General features: G+C 37.7%; 1 protein-coding gene across 1 annotated transcript; it reads left to right on the forward strand.

Moving 5' to 3' along the window:
* Window positions 1-16: 16 nt before the first annotated feature.
* LOC119806322 (zinc finger protein 709-like) lies at window positions 17-24,127 on the forward strand. The gene is made up of 4 exons (XM_038317954.1): window positions 17-79; window positions 16,604-16,730; window positions 16,932-16,989; window positions 17,822-24,127. Exons 1-4 carry the CDS (start codon window positions 77-79, stop codon window positions 19,719-19,721), a joined length of 2,088 nt encoding a protein of 695 aa, XP_038173882.1. The 5' UTR covers window positions 17-76; the 3' UTR covers window positions 19,722-24,127.
* Window positions 24,128-25,909: the final 1,782 nt, after the last annotated feature.

Consider the following 25,909-nt stretch of genomic DNA (forward strand, 5'->3'; position numbering starts at 1 on the left):
GCTGATTTTTGTCGTTGTCACCTATTCTGTCGGCAGGCCCCTCCGAGAGGACCTCTGCGTGCATCCGGAGCAGGACATGGTGAGTGCGCGGTGGCTCCTGGAGTCGTTGGTGCAGCCTGGCGCCGCCGACCGGACGGTCTCTGACGCTGTGCTGCAGACTCTGGGGTGGAGACTGGCACAGGCGGAGCCGGCAGCTGGCAGTCGAGAGTCCGCTCCTGTCCTGTGGCTGCTGTGAAACTGCTTCATCTCAGTCCCCAGGCTGTCGTGGGGAATTTTCGATGATTCTCCGCCTCCGCCGACCACGCAGCCTGCAGGGCTGGAGTCTGGGAGTTCGGACTGTGCAGGGAAGAGACGCGGGTGGTGAACGTTGCTGCCTGTCTGCCCTGGCACACTCGTTTCCGACCTGTTTTATGGTTTTCTGTAATCTCTTTGGTGCTGGAGTCGCTGAGTTCGGACTGTGCAGGGAAGGGACTCAGGTGGTGAACGTTGCTGCCTGTCTGCCCTGGCACACTCGTTTCCGACCTGGTTTATGGTTTTATGTAATCTCTTTGGTTTTGTATTGGTTTTGCTCGAGGTTGCTTTTCCAAACAGAAGGGGCCTGTACTGCGAGTTTATTTTTATTTTACTTTTTCGGTTTTTCTGTTCTGGAACTCCATGGTAGCTGTCGATGACCTTGAAGTTGTGATCCCCGGTTCATCTCCCAAGTTTTGGGCTTGCAAAAACTGAGTCAGCACACTTGATTTAATGTGGTGCTTTGGAGGAAACAGAAGGTGGGAGTCTCTGCATATTAAGCAAACACTACCACGTACATTTTGTTTAGTGTGCTCACGTTTGTGCTCACGTGTGTGTGTGTGTGTGTGTGTGTGTGTGTGTGTGCATGTATTTCAAAGCTAGTGTTATGAAGACTTTCCTGGTAAGTACAGAAAACATCAGCATCAAATAGAATGTTTTCAGTGGGCCATGCTCTGAGATCTCCACAGGGCAGACCTTGGAGGGAAGGGAGGGAATCCCTCTTGTGTGATTTTGCTATTGTTATTTTCTTTGGTTTGGTTGTTTGTTTGGTTGGTTGGTTTTTTCCAAGACATGGTTTCTCTGTGTACACCTGGCTGCCCTGCAACTCAACTCTAGACCAGGCTGACCTCTGCCTCCCCAGTGCTGAGATTAAAGGTGTGCACCACCACCATCCATCCTCTCTTGCATAACTTTTTTAGGATAGGAAAATGAGTTATAAATGAACCTCTTAGTACTGCCTTCATTGAATTTTATCTGTCTTCTCACATCATGCCTCCATTTTCATTTAATATAAGGAAATACTTTATCTTCTTATTTCTTCATTGACACATTCATCATTCAGTACTGTGTTATTTAATTTCTATGAGTTTGTGGATTTTCTATAATTTCTGTTGCTATTGGCTTTCAGTCCTATTGCATTGTGATGAGATAGAATATGAGACATCGTTTTAGGTTTCCTCTATTTGATGAAACTTGCTTTGTATCCTCATCTAGAGACTTTCTGTTAGATGCTTAGAAGTGTGTGTATTCTCTTGTGTTTGAGTAGAATATCCTTTGTGCATTTAGCTGTTCAATCTGTTTTATGGTGTCATTCATTCTGTTTGCTTGTTTGTTTATTGTCCTTTTGAGACTCAGTCTCAATTATGTAACTCCAGCTGGCCTCAAACTTGCTATGTAGACCGGGGTGGCCTGAAATTCATAGAGATCTACCCGTATCTGGCTTCTGAGTGCTGGGATTAAAGGCATACCCCACCGCAGCTGACCTCATTGTGTCATTAATTACAGATTTTCTCTGTTTATTTCTTGCCTAGTTCATTAGTTGACTGGTGAGTTGGGTATCACTGAGTATTACTGAATTTGAATTTCCAATCTGTGTCTTTGTATGTAGTTGTTTTGTGATGACATTCTATTGGAGGTGTGACCTTTTCAAGCCAGACAGGAAACCAACAATAGGCAAAAGTATTGCTACTACCAAAGTCCAGCTTGGTGAACCAGTGAGTTTCATTGGGGAGATTATAGAAATATAAGTGAGGAGTTACTTACAGTGTCAGAAATGAATTAAAGACAGCTGTATTACCAAAGCCAACTGTAGCATGGGTGAAAGCTCAGGAATGCCAGTCAGCTAGAGAGCCTTGCAAGCCAGTCAGCTAGAGAGCCTTGCAAGCCTGTGGGCAGTTCAGCAGGTTGGGCACTGCTCTTTGCTGATAGTTCAACTGGTCTGACCCTTTACCAAGCAGGTTGGCTGGTCTCTGCTTTTTCCAGGCTGCTCTGCTTGTAAGAAGGAACCAAACTGAAGCCAGTTTGTATAGAACTTCCATTTTGAATAAAGGTCAAATGGAGTTTAACTTTCCAAGACCTTCCTGGGTGACCCACATCCTGGTTGGCAAGTTGAGGCATGAATGATGGGCAAACTGCCCAGCCACAAGAATAAGACAACCAATGAGAAGAAATATCCCTAGGAAAGCTCCTGTTCCCTGAATACTGATTGGTGGAAAATGTAACTGTAACTTGGCACAGATGTTTGTGTGTTTTATGCTTTCAAAGCTCTGTAACTTCCTGCTTCAGGGTCACATTTCTGCTCCCGAATCTGTTCTGCATCCCTGATATATCAGCAGCACCTTGATTACAATAAATATTAGTTTTCTGTATTTACTTGGTGTTTGAATTATGTTGCATCTGAGGAGACCCCATAACATGCTGGTTTGAATCTCTTCCAGGCAGCTCAGCTGGTCTGAGAGCTGTTGTCTGGAAATATCTCTCTTTTGAGACAGTGTCTCACTGTGTAGCTTTGACTGTTCTGCTAATCACTATGTTCCAGAATGACCTTGATCTACCTGTCTCTGCCTCCTAATTGCTTGGATTAAAGATATGCACCATTATATCAGATTATTAATAGCCCTTAATATTAATGTCTTAATTCCTGCCAAGCGGTAGTAGCACAGTCCTTTAATCCCAGCTCTGGGAGGGAGAGAGACTATCAGATCTTTGGGTTTAAAGTCTGCCTTATCTACACAGTGAGTTCCAGCAGAGTTAGTTCTACACAGAGAAACTATGTCTTGGGGGAAAAAATCTTAATTCCTACCTTACTGTCAATGAATGCAATTTTAGGGTAGAAGAAATTTAAACTGGTCTTTCACGCAAAAAATTAGCACAAGCCGTTAGTCAGGGTTCATTGTCTTCCAATAACCTTTTATTTCTAAAGCAGTAAAAGGCACTGTAATTTCTGCTGGGTCCATACCTGCTAATTGATGAAGTCTCAGTTTACCTTTTATAATTAAGTTTTTAATTTTTTTACTTGGTTTATGTGGTAAAAAAAAAAATTCTATTTTATGATAATAATATCCCGCTGCATTAAAATTCCTGTAGGAGAAATTCTGGAAGGCAGTATGACAAGAATACAATTAAGATTTGGATTCACCCTATCCACATGTGCCTCCTGTAATTTGTCCTCAACAGTCATTAATTCCTTTTCTGCTTCAGCTGTTAATTCTCTGGGACTATTCAAGTTTTTATCACCACGTAAGGTTTTGTTTAAATGAATTATTAGATCAGGTGTTATCCCAACAGCCAGTTGTAGACTAGAAATGTCTCTTAATAATCTTTGAAAGTCATTAAGAGCCCGCAGCTGGTCTCTCCTAATTTGTGCCTTTTGTGTTCTAATTTTTTGTAAACGTATTCTGTAACCTAGGTAATTAACAGAATCTCCTCTTTGAATCTTTTCAGGATCAAGTTGTAATCCCCATTTGGGCAAACATCCTTTACTAAAGTATCTGTATTTGAATCATCACAAAATGTCATTTATATAATGGTACATTATAGACTTAGGAAATTGCTTATGTATTATTTCCAATGGCTGACTGACAAAGTATTGACACATGGTGGGGCTATTGAGCATTCTCTGTGGGAGGATAAATCATTGATATCTCCTAGTAGGCTGAGAGTTATAAGTAGGCACTGTGAAGGCAAACTTTTCTCTTATCCTTTTCTTGTAAAGGTATGGTGAAGAAACAATCCTTTAAATCCATAACTATGAGAGGCCATCCCTTTGGTAACAAAAGGCAGAGGAATTACAGATTGTAGAGGGTCCATAGGTTCAATAACCTTGTTGATAGCCCTTAGATCTATCACCATTCTTCATTTTCCAGATTTCTTTTTAACAACAAATACAGGAGAATTCCAAAGGCTGGTATATTCTTCTATATGTCAAACATCTAGTTGCTCTTGTACCAGCTGTTCTAAAGCCTGCAACTTTTCCTCAGCTACAGGCCACTGCTTAACCCATATGGATTTCTCAGCTAACCATTTTAAAGGTAGGGCTGTTGGTACCTCTGAAGGTTTATCAATTGCTTTGTGTTTTTATACAGCCTGAATGGCTTGTGTCTGTCATCTATAATATCTAAGACTTTCTCAGAAACATAAGATTTGGGGGCTGCAGGAATGTTAATCTGGTTATTCCATTGCTGCAATAGGTCACAGCCCCACAAGTTCACTGCAGTATTGGCTATATATGGCCTTAGTCTTCCTATTTGCCCATTTGGTCCTATGCATTCAACCCGTCTTGTGCTTTGTTTTACCCAAGATAGGGTTCTAATTCCCAGCAACTGAACATCTACCTCTTGAAGAGGCTGATTTGGAACCCAAGATTCTAGAGTAACGATACATCCACACCTATGTCTAGTAAGCCTACAATAAAAACGCCATTTATACACACTCTTAGCTTTGGTCTTTGATCATTTATAGAAGTCTGCCACAATATATGTTTCCTCTCTCCTACTGAAGTTTTTGACTCATCCTCCACATTTAATCCATCATTTGGACCTGTATTACTTTTTATAGCAGGCATTGGATTTTTTAATAGTCCTAGTGAGAAACGTTCTGCACAGTAACTGGGAATGACTGGACCACATTCGTCATGGGGGCCTGTGAGAGGTTCCCCCTTGCATTTTCCAATGTTATCAGGTTGCCTTTTCTTTCATTGACCTACATTAATTCGTCCAATGTCGGCCTTTGCCACACCTCCTACATATACCTGAAGGCTGAGTCCTCCTATTTCTGCCATTCCCAGAGGAGACATTATTCCTAGGAATCCCTTGTCTACAATCCCTTCTCAGATGTTCCATTCTATCACAATTAAAACATTTGGTATTTTGATGTCTTCTCTTATCATTGGAAATTGCTTCTCCTACCCAAGCTTCCATACCATAGTCAAGTGTTTTGTCATTCATTGTATGTAAGACCCATTCATCATGGGTGCTGATCTGATCTTTAAAGGCCCAAGGATCCTTTGCACTCTGTTTTGACATTCTCATAGGCGAAGATTCAATTATTAAATGTTTAGCTTCTGGGTCAGTTACCTCTATTTGTACAGCCCTAGTTAGTCTTTGTAAAAAGTCATTAAAAGGTTCTCTCTGACCCTGTTTAACCCTAAGGTATTATTCAAATATCTTCCCTGGTTCCTGAATCCTGTCCAAAGCCTTTAAAGCTGTTGTGCTACATAGGGACAAGGTGTGGTCATCATAAAGAGCTTGATCCTGAGGATCAGAGTAAAGTCCTTCACCTTGAATTTGATATAGGGAAATCTCAAGTCCTTTTTCTTTTTCTTTTTGCTCTAAAATTCTTGCCTTCTCTTTAAAAAGGCCCTTTCAAAGCAATTGCCGTCCACTTTCTAGGAAAGCTGAGATTAACTGAGTTCAGTATTGAGGCATTGCTTTGCTACTGAAAGCCCACGTTTTGACCATTTCCCTAACAAAGGACAAATGTAGTCTGTAAGCTACAATTGCTTGTTTAATTTCCTTTAGGTTGGTCATACGTATGGGCTTCCATGTACATTCTGTGACAACCTTAGGTTACTTCAGACCAGATACTTTTTCTGATGCTATTAATGGAAAGGCAGACAGAACTGTGGAAAAGCTATCCTGGAGATTTTTGTGTATCAATGAGGTTAAATTGTGCATTTCACCTTTTGTTTCTGGTCATCAAATTCAATAATTTGCTGAATCCTTTCAAATCTGCTTACCACTGCCTTTTGTAATGTCTGGATCTCCTGTCCAGTGTTCTGCTCTAATACCGTCATTGAGGATTCCCAGGTATGAAGTCTGTCCAGTAGAGATAATGTCTCAACCTTGGACATAATATTTGTAGCATGCATATTACCTTCTGGGAGAGACATTTTATCAGTCAATCTGTCATACCCCTTTGACAGTGTTTGATGAATGCATTCAACAGTGTAAATTCTCTCAAATAATGTTTCAGCACACACTGTCTTGATTGGGTTTTTTATGGCTTTTATTGAGCTCTACATTTTTCTCTGCTCCCCTTCCTGCATCTCCCCAACCCCCTACAACATTCCCCCAAGGTCCTCATGCTCTCAATATACTCAGGAGATCTTGTCTTTTTCTAATTCTCATGTCGATTAGATCTATGTAAGTCTCTTCTGCTGTCCTCATTGTTGTCTAAGTTCTCTGGGATTGTGGTTTGTAGGCTGGTTTCCTTTGCTTTATGTCTAAATACCACCTGTGAGTGAGTACATGTGATAATTGTCTTTCTGTGTCTGGGTTACCTCACTAAAAATAATGTTTTCTAGCTCTATCCACTTTTCTACAAAATTCAAGATGTCATTATTTTTTATTGCTGTGTAGTACTCCAGTGTGTAAATATACCACATTTTCATTATCCATTCTTCAGTCCAGGGGCATTTAGGTAGTTTCCATTGCTGCTATTAACATAGTTGAGCACATGACCTTGTGGCATGATTGAGCATCCTTTGGATATATACCAAAAATTGCTATTACTGGGTCTTGAGGATGGTTGTTTCCTAATTTTCTGAGAAATCGCCACATTGACATCCAGCATGCATTCCTACCAGCAATGCAGAAGTATTCCCTTTTCCCCACAACCTTTACAGCCTAAGTTATCATCAGTTTTTTTGATCTTGGCCATTCTTACAGGTGTAAGATGGAATCTCAGGATTGTTTTGATTTGCATTCTCTGATGACTAATGATGTTGACCATTTCCTTGAGTGTCTTTCAGCCATTTTAGATTTTAGTTCTCTGTTTAGGTCTGTACTCAATTTTTTTATTGGATTATGTGTTCTTTTGATGACCAATTTCTTCAATTCTTTGTATATTTTGGAGATTAGACCTCTGTCTGATGTGGAGTTAGTAAAGAACTTTTTCCATTCTGTAGGCTGTTGTTTTATCTTGTTGACCATATCCTTTGCTTTACAGAAACTTTTCAGTTTCAGGAGGTCCCATTTATTAATTGTTTCTCTCAGTGTCTTTGCTACTGGGATTATACTTAGAAAGTGATCTCCTATGACTTATAAACACTTTCAGTAATATAGCAGGATACAAGATTAACTCAAAAAAAAATCAGTAGCCCTCCTGTACACAGATGATAAAAGGACCTAAAACAAATTCAGAGAAACAATGCCATTCACAATAGGCACAAATAACATAAAATATCTCAAAGTAACTCTAACCAAAGAAGTAAAAGTCTTGTATGACAAGAACTTTAAATCTTTAAAGAAAGAAATTGGAGAAGACACCAGAAAGTTAAAGATCTCCCATGCTTTGGGGTAGGCAGAATTAACATAGTAAAAATTGGCAATCTTACTGAAAGCAATCTACAGATTCAATGCAATGCCCATCAAAATCCCAGCAAAATTTTTCACAGATTTCAAAAGAATAGTACTCAACTTCATATGGAAAATCAAAAACCCAAGATAACCAAAAGAATCCTGTACAACAAAAGAACTTCTGACAGCATCATAATCCCTGACTTCAAACCCCACTACAGAGTTACAATACTGAAAACAGTCTGATATTGGCATAAGAACAGACATGAGGACCAATGGAACCGAATAGAAGACTTGGATATTAATTCACATTCCTTCAAACACCTGATTTTTGACAAAGAAGCAAAAAATATCAAATTGGAAAAAAGAATGCATATTTAACAAATGATGCTGGCATAACTGGATATCAACATGTAGAAGAATGAAAATAGTCCCATATCTATCACCATGCACAAAACTCAAGTCTAAATGGATCAAAGTCTTCAACATAAAGCCAGCACACTGAACCTTATAGAAGAGAAAGTGGGAAGTATCCTTGATTAGGTTTTATATGCTAAATTGGCCGTTTCCCACTCCAAAGTGCTGAATCTTCCTTTAAATAAATTACTATCAGTCTGTAACATTCCAAAAGTACCTCAGTTTACCAAGTTTTGTTAGTTAAATTGTTTATATTCTCCTTCAGATTGCTGACCTCTTGTTTGAGAAGCTTGGTACCAGTCTGTACCATTTTTAAAAGTATCTAAGTTGACTGAGTTTTGTTAGTTAAAGTGGTCATATCCTTCTTCAGATTTCCAAACTCGTTCTTGAGAAGTTTGATATCAGTCTGTAAAGACTTTACCATTTCTAAAAACACCTCATTCTTCATCCTATTGTCAAACCATATTTTTAAGAAAAAAAATATTGAGGACAAGACTAATCCCCAGAATCAAAAATAGTGATGTAGAAGGGACATCATATATCTCTTGTAAAGCCTCGTACATGGTGTAAGTAAAGAAGATATTGAAACCTTGGATAGTTAGGTTTTCTGACATATTGCCCTTTTCAATTAGCAACTTATGATCTATGTTTTGGATATTAAATTTTACCTGTGTTTTAGTTAGCTGGATTAGGTGCAATAACCATTACCTACCAGTAGGTGTTGCGGGCCACCTACAAAACTAACCCAGCTGGGTTATTGATGAAAATCACAACCTGTGTGGTGGATGTGAACTTCATATCAGGCGAATGGACTTTACTGGATTCTAGTCAAAGGAAGCTCTACAGAGATGTAATGAAGGAAAACTATGAACCAGATCTCCATAGGTAAAACACACTATGATTCCTTAGCTTATTCATTCAGACAACTGTTTCCTGCTTATGTGTAGAGTGGTTACTGGTTTGAAATATCGAAAAGGAACATGTAGTGAATTTAATGTGCCAGGTCACATCATAAAATTTAGAATGTAATAAATTTTTATAATGTTGGCTAAGTCATGATTTCTTTGGGTTTACTTCTAGAGAAAACACATGAAGAAAATGTTGAAGAGGACTACCAGAGTCTCAGGAGAAATCTGGGGTAATTTATACTCAAGAGAGAGGAATTTACAGCAAACATTTGGGGATAATAAGACAACTGAGAACCTAGTATATTATCCAAATATATCTCAATATAAATTAATTCAAACATGGATGTTTATAAAACTGCAATTGTATATAATCATTCAGAATTTGATTATTCCATCTCTGTAATTTCTGAATGTCACCAAAATATGCTGCAATATTTAACTGTGTAAGAGATTTTTCAGTGGTTCATTACATAAAAACTTGCCTCATACTCAGAAGTATTTGATGTATTTTTATGATGTTTTCTGAGGGTTTTATGTATAAGGGATGTTTGTTGTTGTTATCTTGCTTTTTAGAATTATTTGTTCTTCATGCATGCTTTATTTGCATGTATGTCTGTGTTGAGCTTTCATGTAGTACATGAATACATTTTGACATCTTTTGAAGGCCAAAAGAGGGTATAAGACCTCCCACTCCAGCTACTGCTTATCTTGGCTACTGTTAAACTGCCTGCTGGGGCAAAAGCTCCCCCTGCACTGTTGAGCAAGATTACAGGATGTGAGATTTGGTCTAAATGCTTGGGGCTACCCTTAGGTCCCAAATAATTGAGTGTAGTCTCAGCTGGCTGAAATAAATCCTTTTAGTTGGATATTTTAAAAAAGAAAGAAAGAAAAAGAGGGTATAAGATCCCCATCCTCTGGAGTTGCAGTTACAGACAGTTGTGAGCCACCCATGGTGCTGGGAATCAAGCATGGTCTCTCTGGAAGAGCCACCAGTCCTCTAAACTTCTGAGTTACCTCATTAGCCTCAGGAGAGCTATTTTTAATTTGCTTTTTATTGCTGAGATAAACACTAGGACTGAAACAGGAATTAGAGAAGGACACTGCTTACTGAGTTGCTCCTCAACACTTTCTCAGTTTCATTTCTCATAGAACTCAGGTCCATATGCTAATATATGGTACCCAGAGCAGACTAGGTTCTCACACATCAATTACAAATCAAAAAAATACCCCCACATTTGTTGACAGGCAAATCTGATGGAAATAGTTTCTCTTCTCAGATGACTGTAGCTTGTGTCAAGTGGACAAAACCCTAACCAGCACAATTGACTCCTTGTGATCTTGGCATACAGATTCACCACTATTACACCATAACTTTTCCTTTCCTGTTTGTCTCCATGATCTTATGTTATTATCACAATATGAATCAGAGCATAACTGTAGGAATCCCACAGTCTTAAAAAAAAATTATACACTTTAAATATTTAGTGTGTCTTAAATCCAAAATGTCTCCTCTCTGGGTTCCTATAAAATCAAGTATAAGATATGTACATCTTATTTCAAAAGGAAAAATGCAGAGCGCAGGTACAATTCACTCAAAGCAAACCCCAAATTCAACAATGTTAATCACATTCTGTAGCTCAGTGTCCTTCATCTGGGCTTCACTCATGATAGTCTAGTCTCCAAAGGGCTAAGGGGACACAACTTTTCTGTCCTGCTGTCCACAGCACACATCACTTGACTCCTAGACTCAGACTACCTCAAGGCCACAACTGCTTCTGTCCTTGGCAGTCATCATGGTGTTGGCATCTCTCATCTGCTAGGATCCATACAGGTCGCAGCTTCCCCTTCACTTTCTGATCTCTCTTCTCGAATTGAAGGAAATATTAACAGCATTTGAGATAATTCTGGCTAATAATAGTTAAAATAATTACATAGAAGATGAGAAGGCTAACTTGGATAAAGGAAAATATCTCCAGAAATTTTTTATAATACAGAATTATTTGAGTTATGCTGGAGTTTTTTGTTGGTATTGTTTTCTTTCTTTTGTATTCAAAGGAAACTGAGTATGTTTCTTTCATAGTATGTAAAGAATTGTGTTGGGACGTTAATGGGGATTACATTGAATCTATAGATTGCTTTTGGTAAGGTGGCCATTTTTACTATGTTTATCCTACTGATTCAAAAGCATGGGAGATCTTGCCATATTCTGATAACTTCTGCGATTTCTTTCTACAAAGGTGTGAAGTTCTTGTCATACAGGTCTTTCACTTGCTTGGTTAGAGTTATACCACGATTATTTGATGTTGTTGTAAAGGATGCTAGTTCCCAGATTTCTTTCTCAGCCTGTTTGTCATTTGTATATAGGATAGCACCTTTTTTTGTTACTCTTTTATCCAACCACCTGAATAAAGGTGTTTAGCAGCTGGAGGAGTGTTGACTGAGGTTTTGTCCTGCCCAGTCCTTGTTCTGCCCAGTTCCTGCAGTTGTTAAAGCCCAACGAAATCACACAGAGGTCTATGTTAATGATAAATTGATTGGCTCATTAGCTCAGGCTTCTTATTAACTCTTGTAACTTATACTAACCCATTATTCTTATCTATGTTAGCCACATGGTTCGGTACCTTTTTCCGGTGGGGTAGGTCACATCTTGCTTCTCCATGTCTGGACAGGACTGGGGAGGAATGGGCCTTCTCCTTCCCAGAATTCTCCTGTTCTCACTCACCCACCTCTACTTCCTGTCTGGTTGTTGCGCCTATACTTCCTGCCTGGCTGCTGACCAATCAGCATTTATTTAAAATATAATTGACAGAATACAGACTATTCCCCCACACCAGAGGAATTCCCTGGTAGACTTTTTGGGGTCTCTTGTGTATACTGTCATATCATCTCTAAATAATGGTACTTTGACTTGTTCCATTCTATTTTGTATCCCCTTGCTAGAACTCAAAGTACTATATTGAATAGGTATTGATAGAGTAGACAGTCTTGTCTTTTTCTTGAATAGAATTGCTTTGAGTTTATCTTCATTTAATTTGATGTTGTCATTTGATTTGTTGTATACTCCTTTATTATGTTTCAGTATGACCCTTTTATCTCTGATTGCTCCAAGACTTTCATTGTGAAGGGGTCTTTGATTTTGTCAAAGGATTTTCAACATGAAATGAAATGACCGTGTGGTTTTTTTCTTTCAGTTATTTTGTTTCTATGGAGGCTTACATTGACAGATTTTCTTATGTTGAACTATCTGTTTATCTCTGGATCATGGTAGAGGATCTTTTTGATGTCTTCTTGGATTTGGTTTGCCAGTATTTTATTGAGTATTTTCACGTCAATGTCCATGAGTGAAATGGTTTGTAATTCTCTTTATTTGTTGAGTATTTGTGTGGTTTGGGTGTCTAGCTGACTGTTGGCTCATAGAAAAAAATTGACTGTATTCCTTCTGTTTCTAGTTTGTGAAATAATTTGAAGAGTATTGGTATTAACTGTTCCTTGAAATGCTGGTAATTTTACCTTCAAACCATCTGTCCCTGAAAGTCTTTTGATTGAAAAATTTTATTGAGAAACTTTTCTGGCCATGCAGTGGGGCGTGTTCCTGATGACTATGTTGAATATCACCATAGAACATTCGTCTGGCGACAGATGGAGATAGAGACAGAGACCCCCATTGCAGCATTGGACTGAGCTCCCAAGGTCCAGTTGAAGAACAGAAGGAGGGAGAATATGAGCAAGGAAGTCAGGACTGCGAGGGGTTGGTCCAGTGTGCCTGAGCTAATGGGAGTTCACCAAAGCCAGCTAGACTGGGACTGAATGAGCATGTGATCAAACTGGACTCTCTGAGTGTGGCTGACAATTGGTACCGACTAAGAAGCCAATGATAATGGCACTGGGATTTGACTCTACTACATGTGCTACTTTTTTGGGATCCTAGTCTATTTGGATGCACACCTTCCTAAGCCTGGATGGAGGGGGGAGGGCCTTGGACTTCCCACAGGGCAGGGTACCCTGCCCTCTCTTAGGACTGGAGGAGGAGAGAGGAGAGTGAGTGTGAGAGCAGGAGGGAAATGGTAGGAGGGGAGGAAGTGGGAATTTTGAATGGTATTATTTATAAAGCAATAAAATAATCAAAAATTATTGATTACTATTTCTTTAGGAGGGATTGGTCTATTTAGACTTTTTATCTGATCTTGTTTAAACTTTGATAAGTGGTATCCATCAAGAAACTGGTCCATTCCTTTTTTCAATTTTATGTAGTAAAGCTTGTTGAATATAACCTAATCATCCTACAGAATTCTTCAGAATCTGTTGTTATGTATCATTTTTTGTTTCTGATTTTGTTAATTTGAATATTTGCTCTCTGCCTTTACTTTTGATAAGGGTTTATCTATTTTGTTGATTTTTTTTTGATGAACCAACTCTTTGTTTCATTGGTTCTTTGCATTGTTCCCTTTGTGTTTTATTGATTTCAGTCCTCAATTTGGTCATTTCATGCCATCTACTCCTCTTGGATGTATATGCTTCCTTTTGTCCTACAGCTTTGTGTTGTTAAATCTGGTATGTGTTAAGTATTGAGTATGAGATCTCTCCAAATTCTGCATAAGGAACTTAGTATTATGAACTTTATTCTTAGTACAGCTTTCATTGTGTCCCATAATTTAGGTATGTTGACCGTTTATTTTCATTGAATTCTAGGAATTTCTTAACTTCTTTCTGTTTTTTTTTCTTCCTTGATCAAATGGTAACTCAGTAGAAAGTTGCTGAGTTTCCATGAGTTTATAGGCTTTCTGTTGTTGTTGAAATCCAGCTTTAATCCTTGGTAGTTCTAAAAGATACAGGGGTTATTTCAATTTTTTATATCTGTTGAGACTTGCTTTATGGCCAGTTACATAGTCAGTTTTGGAGACGGTTCCATACTCAGTTCCATAGTCGGTTTTGGAGAAGGGGTATAAAAAGGTAAATTCTGTGTTTGTGTATTTATAGATATCTGCTACATCTTTTTGAGTCATAACATCTGTTTCTTTATTTTTCTGTTTAGTTTCTATCTGGATGGCCATTGTTGCAATTTGTTAATAAGATAATGGTACAGCCCTATAAAGTTCATTGTTCCAAGAAGGATGCCCAAAAGTTGCTAGGTTCATTGTTCAGAAAGAGTTGTGTGTTAGCTGCAAATATTACATCTCTGGACAGAAATGTATCCTGACTGTTGGGAAGTCAGGTTATACCTGCAAGTGTTACAGCTCTGGAGAGAAAAGTATACTGACTTATAAGGAAGTCAGGCTTATACCTGTGGCTGTTTAGGGACAATATGCTGAATATCTACAGCTATGAGGAGAAAAGTATCCTGACTTGTCTGAAAGTCCAGCAATACCTTCTTCCTACAACTGGGAAGGGAAGGTATTCAGGACACTTACAACTTTGATGAGAAAGGTATCCTGGTTTGTTGGGAATTTAGACAATGCCTGAAGCTGGGTTCAGGTGGGAGGTAGTCTCCTTGCCAGATGTGGGTCCTGCATGTCCAATTTATACAGAATACTGTGAATCAGTCCAGGGAAGAGCAGTTTCTTGCTCAAATGGCTAGCGCCTTGTCACATTGAAGGCAAATTTTGTAATGAGTTTCTTCAGTGCCCATCAACCTCTGCGAAGTAATTGGTGCTGCCAGAAGCAGACATGTCTTACTTTTGAAAAAGTCTAAGTTCTTAAAGCCTTTTAAATGTCATATTCCCTGGGACTTTGAAGAGTTGAAGACTAACTGAAAGATTATCTATCTCTGTATATCTAGGAAACATAACTTACATAATTACAAGTTTGACTGTTGTTAATGACTATCTATTAATCTGTGATCTTTAATTATGTATTAAATTTTTAAATGAACTGTATAAATCTAATACTTTAAACAAGACTAGAAATATACATATAACAAAATTGACCTAAATTTTTTTTACCAAGAAACCAAAGTCCATACCAATGTAAAGTATTCATTTCTATATCATATCCCACCCCACCCTCTTTTTAAAAAATATATTGACTGTGACTGTTAACCACTTATAATCAACTCTCTTTAAATGAAAGCAAACAATTATAAACAAACATTTCAGGTGTTTGTGATTGGTTTTTCCAAACTACTTCCTGCTGTTGTTGGGTGAAGTATTTTTAGGGTTCATGGAGACCTTTTGGGGTGGTTCTTGTTCCATCAAACCACATTGGCCTGGAAGGAATCCACAGGTGCTCTTCATATGTGAAAACAAAAGCAGAACATCTTTATCAAAGTAACATATCCTTAAACTCAAATTTTGAAGTCAAGATACTTTTAACATATATATGTTGGTTTAGCTTATCAGTCCCTAGAATCAAATGTCTCTCTGCAGTGAAAAATTCAAAGAAAACACAATAATATGCACAATCCGGATTCTCTGTGTATTTTCCATTTTATGTGACTTATTTGTTTTATATTATTTTTACTTTCTCCTCAAATTATTTATTTTTAAAACTTTCTTTTTATAGCTGTCTATATTTGTCCTTTCTCACCGAAGCCTGTCACATTTTTGAAACACACTATGTCTCTTTTAGAGGGGTTTTATGTCTAAATCTGTCCTATTGTATATCTGAAATCCTTTTCTAACAAGGAGATTTTGCTTTGTTTAGTTTATTTACATGGTAAGCAGTATGGATTCTGAGTTTCTGGATGTTGACTCTGCCTCTCTCAGCCTTTCAATATGGTGGAGGTACAATTACCACTAGCTCTGCAAACCATGTTCGCCACCCCAGCTCCAGCAAACAAATTGCTGCATGCTGCTCAGAAACCCCATAAGTGCTCAACAGCGGGACCTCCTAAAAGAGCCAGAATCATTCCAGACACAGCATGATCAGCATGATGCCATGTCTTAAAGGAACAGTGTCTCTCCGAGCCACCAGCAAACAGAGGCTCTCTGGAAAAAAAATTCAGCCACTAGGAAGCTCCAATTCAACTCCTGTTTTTGTGGGTCTAGAAACCCTTTTTAAAAGCTTTTTTAGGCTTTATGTAGATGTATGTTGCCAGATATTGAGCACCATTATGTAGCTACAGATATTCTCCATTCCTCTGATTGCCCTGGACCAGTTTCTCTCCACCCACTGGGTCCTGATCATTACCTCCTACAGCTGCTTATGAAATAACTGCTTTAATATTGATTATCTACTCTTTGACCTATTAGCTCAGCCTTCTTATTAGCTAACTCTACATCTTAAATTAACCCATTTCTATTAATCTATGAGTCAGCATGAAAGTGTGGTTTACTGGAAGAGTTTTGGTGTTTTTCTCCTTCAGTAGCTTCATGGCATCATCTTGACACCACCTTCTTCCTTCCTCTATCGCTGCTTGGATTTCCGCATTTCTCTGCTTTATATCAGCCTTTTTCTCTGGCTGTGACAGATTATTCTGAGAAAAGTGACTTAAGGCAGAAGCAGTTTATTTCATGTCACAATTGAAGAGTCCAGTTCATAAAGTGAAGCTGCTAGTGAGTGACACACTAATGAATAGTAAATGAGATAGTGGGTCATCAGGTAATCAAGATAGCATCCCATGGACATTCTTCAGTAAATTCTATTTATATAATAATTTAGAAGTTTCTTCAGAAATACATATACAAGATGATTATATATCTTATTGGTCTTTCAGTGAAAATAAATCATCCTAATTAATATATGTACTCATAGGAGCCAGTAAACTTTGAGGATGTGGCAGTGAACTTCACCTCAGAAGAGTGGGCGGTGCTAGATTCTCGTCAAAAGACGCTCTACAGAGATGTGATGAAGGAAACATATTTGAACCTGATCTCCATAGGTAAAAAGTATTACATATACCCATTGCTTATTCAGTCAGTGAAGAACTGTGTCATACTTATGCGTATCATGTTGATATTGAATTCTTGAAGTAAAAATGTGGTGAATTTAGTGTGTATACCCATATCATAAGAACTAGACTGCAGTAATTTTTATGTTGAATATGAATGTGTCATAATGTATTTTTTGGAATTTTTTCTAGAAAAAGCACTAGAGGAAAATATTGAAGAGGACTATAAAGATCTCAGCAGGAATATGGGGTAATTTTTTATTCAGTAGAAAATAATTTATGTTATACATTTAGAATTCAAAGGACAATTGAGAATTTGTCAAGTGCTCCAAATATACCTAAGTGAAAAATGAGTCTACACAAATTCCTGTAATGGAGCATTGTATTGTGACATTCAATATTTGTATATTTCATGTCTTTAATCTATTAATATTACAAATATGTCAAGTGGGACGGAGAGCAGAAAAGTGTTTCCAGGGGATTATTACACAAAACATCCTGTCATGTGCAAAAGGTTTTACTTTCTGTTTATACTTATAAGGCTTTGAGCATCAGTACTGTGCTTTGTCTGCTTTCTTTTGCTGTGCCAAAAAAAAAAAAATCAACTCTTGTCATGAATCCCTGTCATTAAATCTGGTTTTCTTAAAGATTAAGAATTGGTCTTAAGCCGGGCGGCGGTGGCACACGCCTTTAATCCCAGCGCTCGGGAGGCAGAGGCAGGCGGATCTCTGTGAGTTTGAGACCAGCCTGGTCTACAAGAGCTAGTTCCAGGACAGGCTCCAAAGCCACAGAGAAACCCTGTCTCAAAAAAAAGAAAAGAAAAGAAAAGAAAAAAAAGAAAAAGAATTGGTCTTAACATCCAAGCCTGTGATACAGCTTCTTCGTAATTCTTAGAGAAGGAAAGTCAGTTCTCTACTTCTTCACACATGGCAGGGTTGTTCCACGTCATACATATTGTCCTTGACATTGATACCATTATTCTCTTCCCTCTGAGATAGTATAGTCGTATTACACACAGGCCAGCCTCCAATATTTCTCTTGGCTACAGTATTGCTTTTCTCATTTTTTTTTTTTTTTTGCAGAATTCAGGGGATTGAAAAAGACCATGGATATGAATGTTATACTGAGTGTGATAAAAACCAGCAATCTATTCTAGAGACTATGATCAATAAATACATGCCAACCAAAGTAAAAGTTCATGAGACTTCATTTTATGTAAGAACCATTATTGGTCATTTATCCTTGCATGGGCATCTCAGAGAAAATACTAGAGGAAAACCACCACTGTTTAAGGGAGTTGTGGCAAAAGCTGTTACACATCAGAAACATTGGAAAGATAGCAGTTATTCTGAATCTCTTCAGGTACTTGAAACTTCTCCTAAAGAGAAACCCTGTAAAATTCAACAATGTAATGAAGCCTGTAGGAGTCTCTGTTTTGATCAGCCTCAGGAGAGAACTCATACTGAAAATAAACTCAATGAGAATGTTTTAATGAGGTGTACATATGACCAGAATGATGAAGGAACACATAAAGAAATGAAACAATTCGTATGTAATCTCTGTGAAGAATCTTTCATTGATTCTAGCGATCTTACCAACCATGAAAAAAGTCATATTGAAAAGAAATGGTACATTTGTAGGGAATGTGGCAAAACATTTAAATATGCAGCATGTTTTGAGAAACATAAAGTAACTCACATAGGAGAGAAGCCATATACTTCTATGCATTATGGAAAAGCCTTCACCAAATTCAGTCATCATAATAGTCATGAAAGCAGTTACATTGGACAAAAGCCTTATGCCTGCAAGCATTGTGGAAAAAGTTTCACCAGTTCTTCTTATCGAAACATTCATGAAAGAATTCACACTGGAGAGAAATCTTATGCATGTAAGCATTGTGGAAAAGCCTTCAACCACCCCAGTAGTCGTAACAGACACGAAAGGAGCCACATTGCAAAGAAACCTTATGCCTGCAGTCATTGTGGAAAAATGTTTACAAGTTCTACTTATCGAAACATTCATGAAAGAATGCACACTGTAGAGAAACCTTATGCATGTAAGCATTGTGGGAAAGCCTTCACCAATTCCAATGCTTGTAGCATTCATGAAAGAATGCACACAGCAGAGAGGCATTATACATGCAAGTATTGTGGAAAAACCTTTTCCTGTCCCAGTCTTCTGAATACCCATGAGATAATTCACACTGGAAAAAAGCCTTATGTATGTAAGTATTGTGGAAAAGCCTTCAACCACCCTAGTAGTCGAAACAGACATGAAAGAAGCCACACTGCAGAGAAAATTTATGCCTGCAAGCATTGTGGAAAAAAGTTTACCAGTTCTACTTATCAAAACATTCACGAAAGAATTCACACTGGAGAAAAACCTTATGCATGTAAGCATTGTGGAAAAGCATTCACCAATTCTAATACTTGTAGTATTCATGAAAGAATGCACACGGCAGAGAGGCATTATACATGCAAGTATTGTGGAAAAGCCTTTTCCTGTCCCAGTCTTCTGAATACACATGAAATAATTCACACTGGAGAAAAGCCTTATGCATGTAAGCATTGTGGAACAGCCTTCAACAATCCCAGTAGTCGTAACAGGCACGAAAGGAGCCACACTGCAGAGAAGCCTTATGCCTGCAAGCATTGTGGGAAAAAGTTCACCAGTTCTACTTATCGAAAGATTCATGAAAGAATTCACACTGGAGAAAAACCTTATGCATGTAAGCATTGTGGAAAAGCCTTCACCAGTTCCAATGCTTGTAGAATTCATGAAAGAATGCACAGGATTGAGAGTCAATATACATGCACACATTGTGGAAAAGCCTTTTCTTGTCTCAGTCTTCTTAATATTCATGAACTAATTCACACTGGAAAAAAGCCTTATGCATGTAAGCATTGTGGAAAAGCCTTCAACCACCCCAGTAGTCGTAGCAGACATGAAAGAAGCCACTCTGCAGAGAAACCTTATGCATGAGCCATTGTGGAAAAGCCTTCCAACCCCAGTAGGTGTAACAGACATGAAAGGAGCCACACTACAGAGAAGCATTAGACTTAAATATGCATGCATTGTGGGAAAACCGTTTTCTGGCGTGGTCATCTGAACATCCATGAAATAATTCGCACTGGAGAAAAAAGCCTTATGTAAGTAGGCATTGTGGAAATTCATTCAACAACCCCAGTAGTTATAACAGACATGGCAGGAGTCACACTGCATAGAAACCTTATTCATATAGGTATTGTGAAAAAGCCTTCATCAATTTCACTTCCTGTAACTCATGAAAAGGGTTCACATTAAAGAGAAGTCTTATACATTTAAGCATTGTGGAAAAGCATTTGTCCACTCCAGTCAGCTGATCATGCATGAAAGGGTTCAAATTGGAGAGAAGGCTTTTGCACGTATACATTACAGGAAAACTTTGAACATTTCAACTTGTCCTGATTTGCGTGAAAAAAAAAACAGTGAAACTTGAGGAAAAGCCCTGTGTGTGTAAAAGATGTAGAAACTGTTCATTCTATTGACCTTAACAGGCATAAAATAGTGCACTTAAAATTAAAGCTTTATGCACATAAGAATTGTGGAAAAGCCTTCAGCTGCTCTTGTGATCTAACAGATCTGAAACTCTTAACACTAGTCAGTAGCTTAATGCAGGTAACCATTGTCAGAAAGCCCTTACTAGATTCACTTGGTCCAAGAGTATAAACATTTCACTGGATAGAAACCTTTTGTATGTACACTTGGTATATGAACTGTTTCTTTGTTCTTGTGATTTTTAACAAGCATAAAGATCTCACACAGTGTCTGTAATGTGGGAAAGTCTTCAGCACATCCAGTTTCTGTAACCCACATGCACAGGTTTACAGTGGAAAGAATTCTAATCCAATTTAAGTCTTGCTGAAAGCCTTCAGAGTTCCTGCTGCCATTCTAAAGAATTCACTCTGGAGACAGACTTTACATGTATGACCATGTGGAAAATCTTTTAGCATCCACTGTTCCTACTATACTCAATAAAATTTTCACTTGTGAGAACCTTTATGTTTAGAATAAATGTGGGAAAATAGTCAAAGGGTTTAGAATGAATAAAACTTAAAAGTGTTTGTCCTCTTTGGTAGCGTGTTCCAGAATTTCTGTGTTTTACATCAGCTAGTCATGATTCTTCCCAGTAAATATGATTATCTGCATTGCCTCCCTGGATCGATTCTGAAGCTGTCTTCTAACAATCACATGTACACTTCCTATTGAATACACTCCCACACACACACATACACACACGTGTGCGCACACACAAACACAGTGAGAGAGACACACACAAATGAGTAAAAAATAACATTCATAGAGGTGGAGATGCAATTAACAAATACAAAATTCTAATGTGGAACAAAAGAGATTATGACAGATATTCACCAAAAGCCCATAGCTCTTAATCATCCTCACACATATCTACCAATGAGAACAAAGTTTCAAAATACCAACTGGGCCATTTTCAAGTGAACCTCTACTGCAATTGTTTTCAAAGCTACTACACTAGCAATAATTATAAAAAAAGAAAAAAATGACAGGAATTATACTATAAGTGGTTTTCATTTTATATATACTAAATATTAGGAGTTAAATTACAAATTTACACATTTCATAATCTCTTTTGTGCACGTGTCCTCCAAAATACCCATTTACTTTCAGCCCGCATTTGGTGAGTTACATTGTAATTTTGCACATCTTGCACACAACTTATGATTCTTTTCTTGCCCCAGGGTCATGTACATACACATGGCAAACAAACACATGTACATACATAAAAACACACAACTCTTACACTCACACTACATAAAAATGAGTAGTTTAAAAACTTTTCATATGTGTTTTCTCTTTGGATGTCTTCACAAATCTATATAGAGAGGGGTGATTTATTCTTCTAATATTCATTCTAGTGTTTGAAAATACATATTTTTCTTGACTGGTTGTTATTGTGGTTTATTGCTGGTAAAACTACTGCTGGTAATAATTGAGTGGTTTTTTTTTTCCCTACCAGGTAGTAAAGTAAGGGCTTTTACTTTGGAGCTACTTATTAAAAAGAAAAATTTTAGCTAAGTTACAACTTGATTTCTCAATGTACTGTTTACAAACCATATGTTTCCTTTAGAAAAAGCTTTGTGATGGGCAACAATGAATATTGGCAATAACCTGCAGTTTGAGGGAGGGAGATCTTAGTTACTCCTTGGCCAGGAAATAGAAGGAAAGTGTCCCAACCTTGGGACTAATTCCTCATTAGTAACCAATGGCACTTGGGGCAGCAGTGATCACCAATGGAGAAATATCCATTGACTCATCTATATTTTTAACTATGGTTTCAAACTAGCTTTCTCTGTGACATGGATGTTGTAATTTTTTACCACATACACACACTGTATTCTTCAAATCTTAAAACTGCCCTCTTTGCTTATACCTTTTAACCCACTGTTATACTCTCCCAGTATTTTTGTGATGTGTTCTAACAAACTCTTCTTCCCTCTAATTACCCCCATCTTTATGGTCTTCCCTATACACATGGTTAACTATGCATGAAAATGTGGTAGCTAGGATCTGCATACAAGAAAAACACTAAGCATTTTTCTTTCTGTGTCAGGTTCACTCACCCATGATATTTTCCAAAACCCATCCAACTGCCCTCAAATTCAATAACTTCAATGCTTATAACCATGTAGCAATTTTTCACTATATATATTTACCACATTTTCTGTATCTACACATAGTATTTCTCACACCTGTGTTGTGAAAAAAATGAGGATAGCATTACTACGCATTCAATTTTCACTGTTGAAAACTGGAAGATGTGCCTTTGTTATTGTCCTATTAAGGTGAATTAGAAAAAGCACAACATGTTTGAGATTTATCTGGGACAAATTAGTACTCCCTATTTGGGGGGGGGCAATAAAATGCTGATTATGTTTCTATAAGAATTTATAATTACAAATCAAAAGAAATTCCCACTCTGGGTACACAGTCACAAAATGTTCTATAATCTGTTACTTTGGGGTATGCTCTACGAAGAAATTAAAAATATCACAGGACGAGAGAGGGGAAACTAATTAGCACTGTGACTTCTGCGCCTCCTCAGGAAATGTTTGTCATTATGTGTGCTGGCATCAGAAAACATTTCTCTCACAAGACTGACAAAGTTTCAACTTTGCATCCAGTATAGACACTGGGATATTATACACATAGATAGTCATCTGTGTGTGCTTTGGACAAACAGGTGATTTTTAAGCACAATGGATTTTCAAACCACCCAATGTCCTAATGGTTTCCATACATATTTGACCACCACCACCAACTGCAAGGGTTGTGTGTTGCCTAACTGATGATGAGCCTCACCATGGTAGCTTGTTGGAAGTGCACATGTATATGTATCTAGTCTGGAAACTTAATAATCCCTCTGTGCCATCTCTTGATTCTTCTAATTCATTACCTTATTCCACCTCTTGAAAATTAATCTCTAGCCAGGTTTTGTCTTGCTCAATTTCCATTTGTTTTGACAGGTAGGTCCATAAATATCTTCAATACCAATAGTAAATTAAATTTTGAAGATTTTTGTTTTTGATTTGATATTTAGCTAAGGCTTACCTTGAAGATGCCTCTTGCTTCAGCCTCCCAAGTGCTAAAATGGAAGAAATGTCTATTCACAGTCATGTGGAAATGATAATTTTCACTTTGTCTAAGAATTTCATGTGAAGATACTACAGAACAGTGAACTTACTAAGAACATAAGTGTGGAGATGTGTCAGCAGTATAGAGCTCTTGTGTTCTTGTGGATGAACAGAGTTCTTTTCCCAGCAGCCATGTTGAGTGGCAGGCACACACACACACACACACACACACACACACACAGAGAGAGAGAGAGAGAGACAGAGAGACAGAGAGTTATAAATGTTTAAAAAGAATGCAGTCTAATTCCTATGGTTTCTTTATGTTAGAAAGTCCCATTGCTTTACTTCTACTGATATCCTTTTTGTTGCATAATCAATGGCAGAGAGGCAAACGATCATGTGTGAGAGGAAATGATCAAGAGACTCTAACTCTTCTGTGAGCCAACTGTAGGGATAATTCAGGCCTTTCCTTTAATATTGTGAGAGGTGAAGGGAAGGAGAGATAGTGGGAGACGAAGAGAAAGAGTGTCAATGTAAATTTAGGCATATGTGTCCCATATCGTATATATGGTGGTCACAAGACAACAGAGCAGACCTGTATTGTAGACTAGTCTTTGATAATGGCAGTGTGGTGCAAATGAGTACTGAATTTGTTAACAATGTCATCTCTATGCTTTCAAAATAATTTGTTGCAAACTCAGTTGGTATTGTAAAATTAAATGAACTTGAGAAAATGAATGTTTGGTGTCATAGTGTACTAAATGAATTTTATTGCAAATTTATTCCAAATTCCCTTGGAAGAGTGAACTTCAATTTAGAAATTGTATTGGTCAGTAGAGCCTGTAACCATCCATGTCTATGAGGGATCCTTTTGATTGGTGGCTGGAGTACTAGTACATATTGGGCATCACTATCACATGCCGGTGGTCCTGTACTACATAAGAAAGTTATCTGTTCATGATTCCGTCTACAGTGGAGCCACTAATCAAGTTCTTCCGTGGTTTCTGCTCATCTTCCTGCCATGGGTTTTCTCAGTGTTGGACAGTGACATGGATGTGTAATCCAAATTAACCTTTCTTCACTATGTTGCTTTTGGTCATGGCATTCATCACAGCAACTAGAAGCAAAATAAAACACAATTTCTGAAAAATAATTTCAGAAAACTCTATCAAGGGTCCTAATCTTCAAAGATATTGTGGAAAGACTGTGTAAGTGATTGAATTCCAACTGTCTGATGTTGTTATAATCCAAATATTAGCTTTGGTATAAGAAGGTAGATTTGTACAGCCTTGTTTCATTTCCCTTTCCTCTAGCATCTTGAGGAGAGGACGATGTAGATTCGGTTACCTTCTTTCTTTGCTGCAATATCATCAACGAATAAAGGTTACATCTCCTCTCCCACAGTCCTAGTTCTCTCCACTTATTTATTGTCTCGTATTTTCTCTAATCTTGTTGACATCATCTTAAATTTTTCAGTCTTTTTTTATTGAAGGAAGGGATGACATGAATGTAATACCAAGCAAGGAGACTAGGAAAACATGCAGATTAATTGCTCTGTTGGGGCCCTGGAGGTCAGCCATTGCTTACTCTGGTATAAACCATGACCAAGATGTGCTCCTGTGATTGAGGAAATCTGAAAGCATCATAGAAGTAAGGTCTAAAAGGATGTCCTTTAGGGCTTTTATCGGACATGGCATTGCACTCTTAAATAAATATTGACTTGTAATCTTTATCAAACATCAACTGGCTCGAGATACAAATGTTTAAAAGGAAATATACATCACAGCTAAAAAGTAATTATTCTGACTGCACTAAATTTTATAGCATTTTAAAATCATTTAATGATGAAGTTCCCGTACAATAAATGTAGAAAGGAATACTAGATCGCTGGTGCTGGTTCTTTTGTTTTAGAGACATTTTGCACAACATTACCATGGGATTATAAAGGAAATTTAGCTCACCTCTGTCTCAAATACACAGTGGCAAAAAGTTTACATTTTTCCACAACATTCCAGATTAAAAAATTAATAGCCTATCCTCTTGAGCAAACAACATATTCTTCTGGGGAAAAAGTTAAGGTTAATCCCAGATAACACAGGTCCCAACTCTCAGACTTGGAAAACCTGGTGCTGGGTGACTAATGTGAATATATATTTGAGCAGAAATCATGTTACCCAATTATCAGTAAATATTTAGGCCTACGTTGTAGGCAAATTCACAAACTGAGCAGTGGAATATCTACAGTATATGGAGTGCACTCAAATACTCAGCCTCAGTGACACAAAAGTTTACCTGCTATCAAATAGAGAAAATTTAATTCTCTGCCACAGCAACTCTTAAAACATCTAAATGAAATATATAGGGCTCTATTAAATGTTTGATAACATGTTATATTGCCATTTATTTCTTTAAAACTATTCATTTTGACTATGAAAAATAACTTCCAATGAAGTAGAAGAGCTAACATTTGTACAGAGATGTTAATAATAATCTATTTACAGAAAATATTAACTTGATTTC

The sequence above is a fragment of the Arvicola amphibius genome, chromosome 2 (genome assembly GCF_903992535.2).
Source record: "Arvicola amphibius chromosome 2, mArvAmp1.2, whole genome shotgun sequence".
Lineage (NCBI taxonomy): Eukaryota > Metazoa > Chordata > Mammalia > Rodentia > Cricetidae > Arvicola > Arvicola amphibius.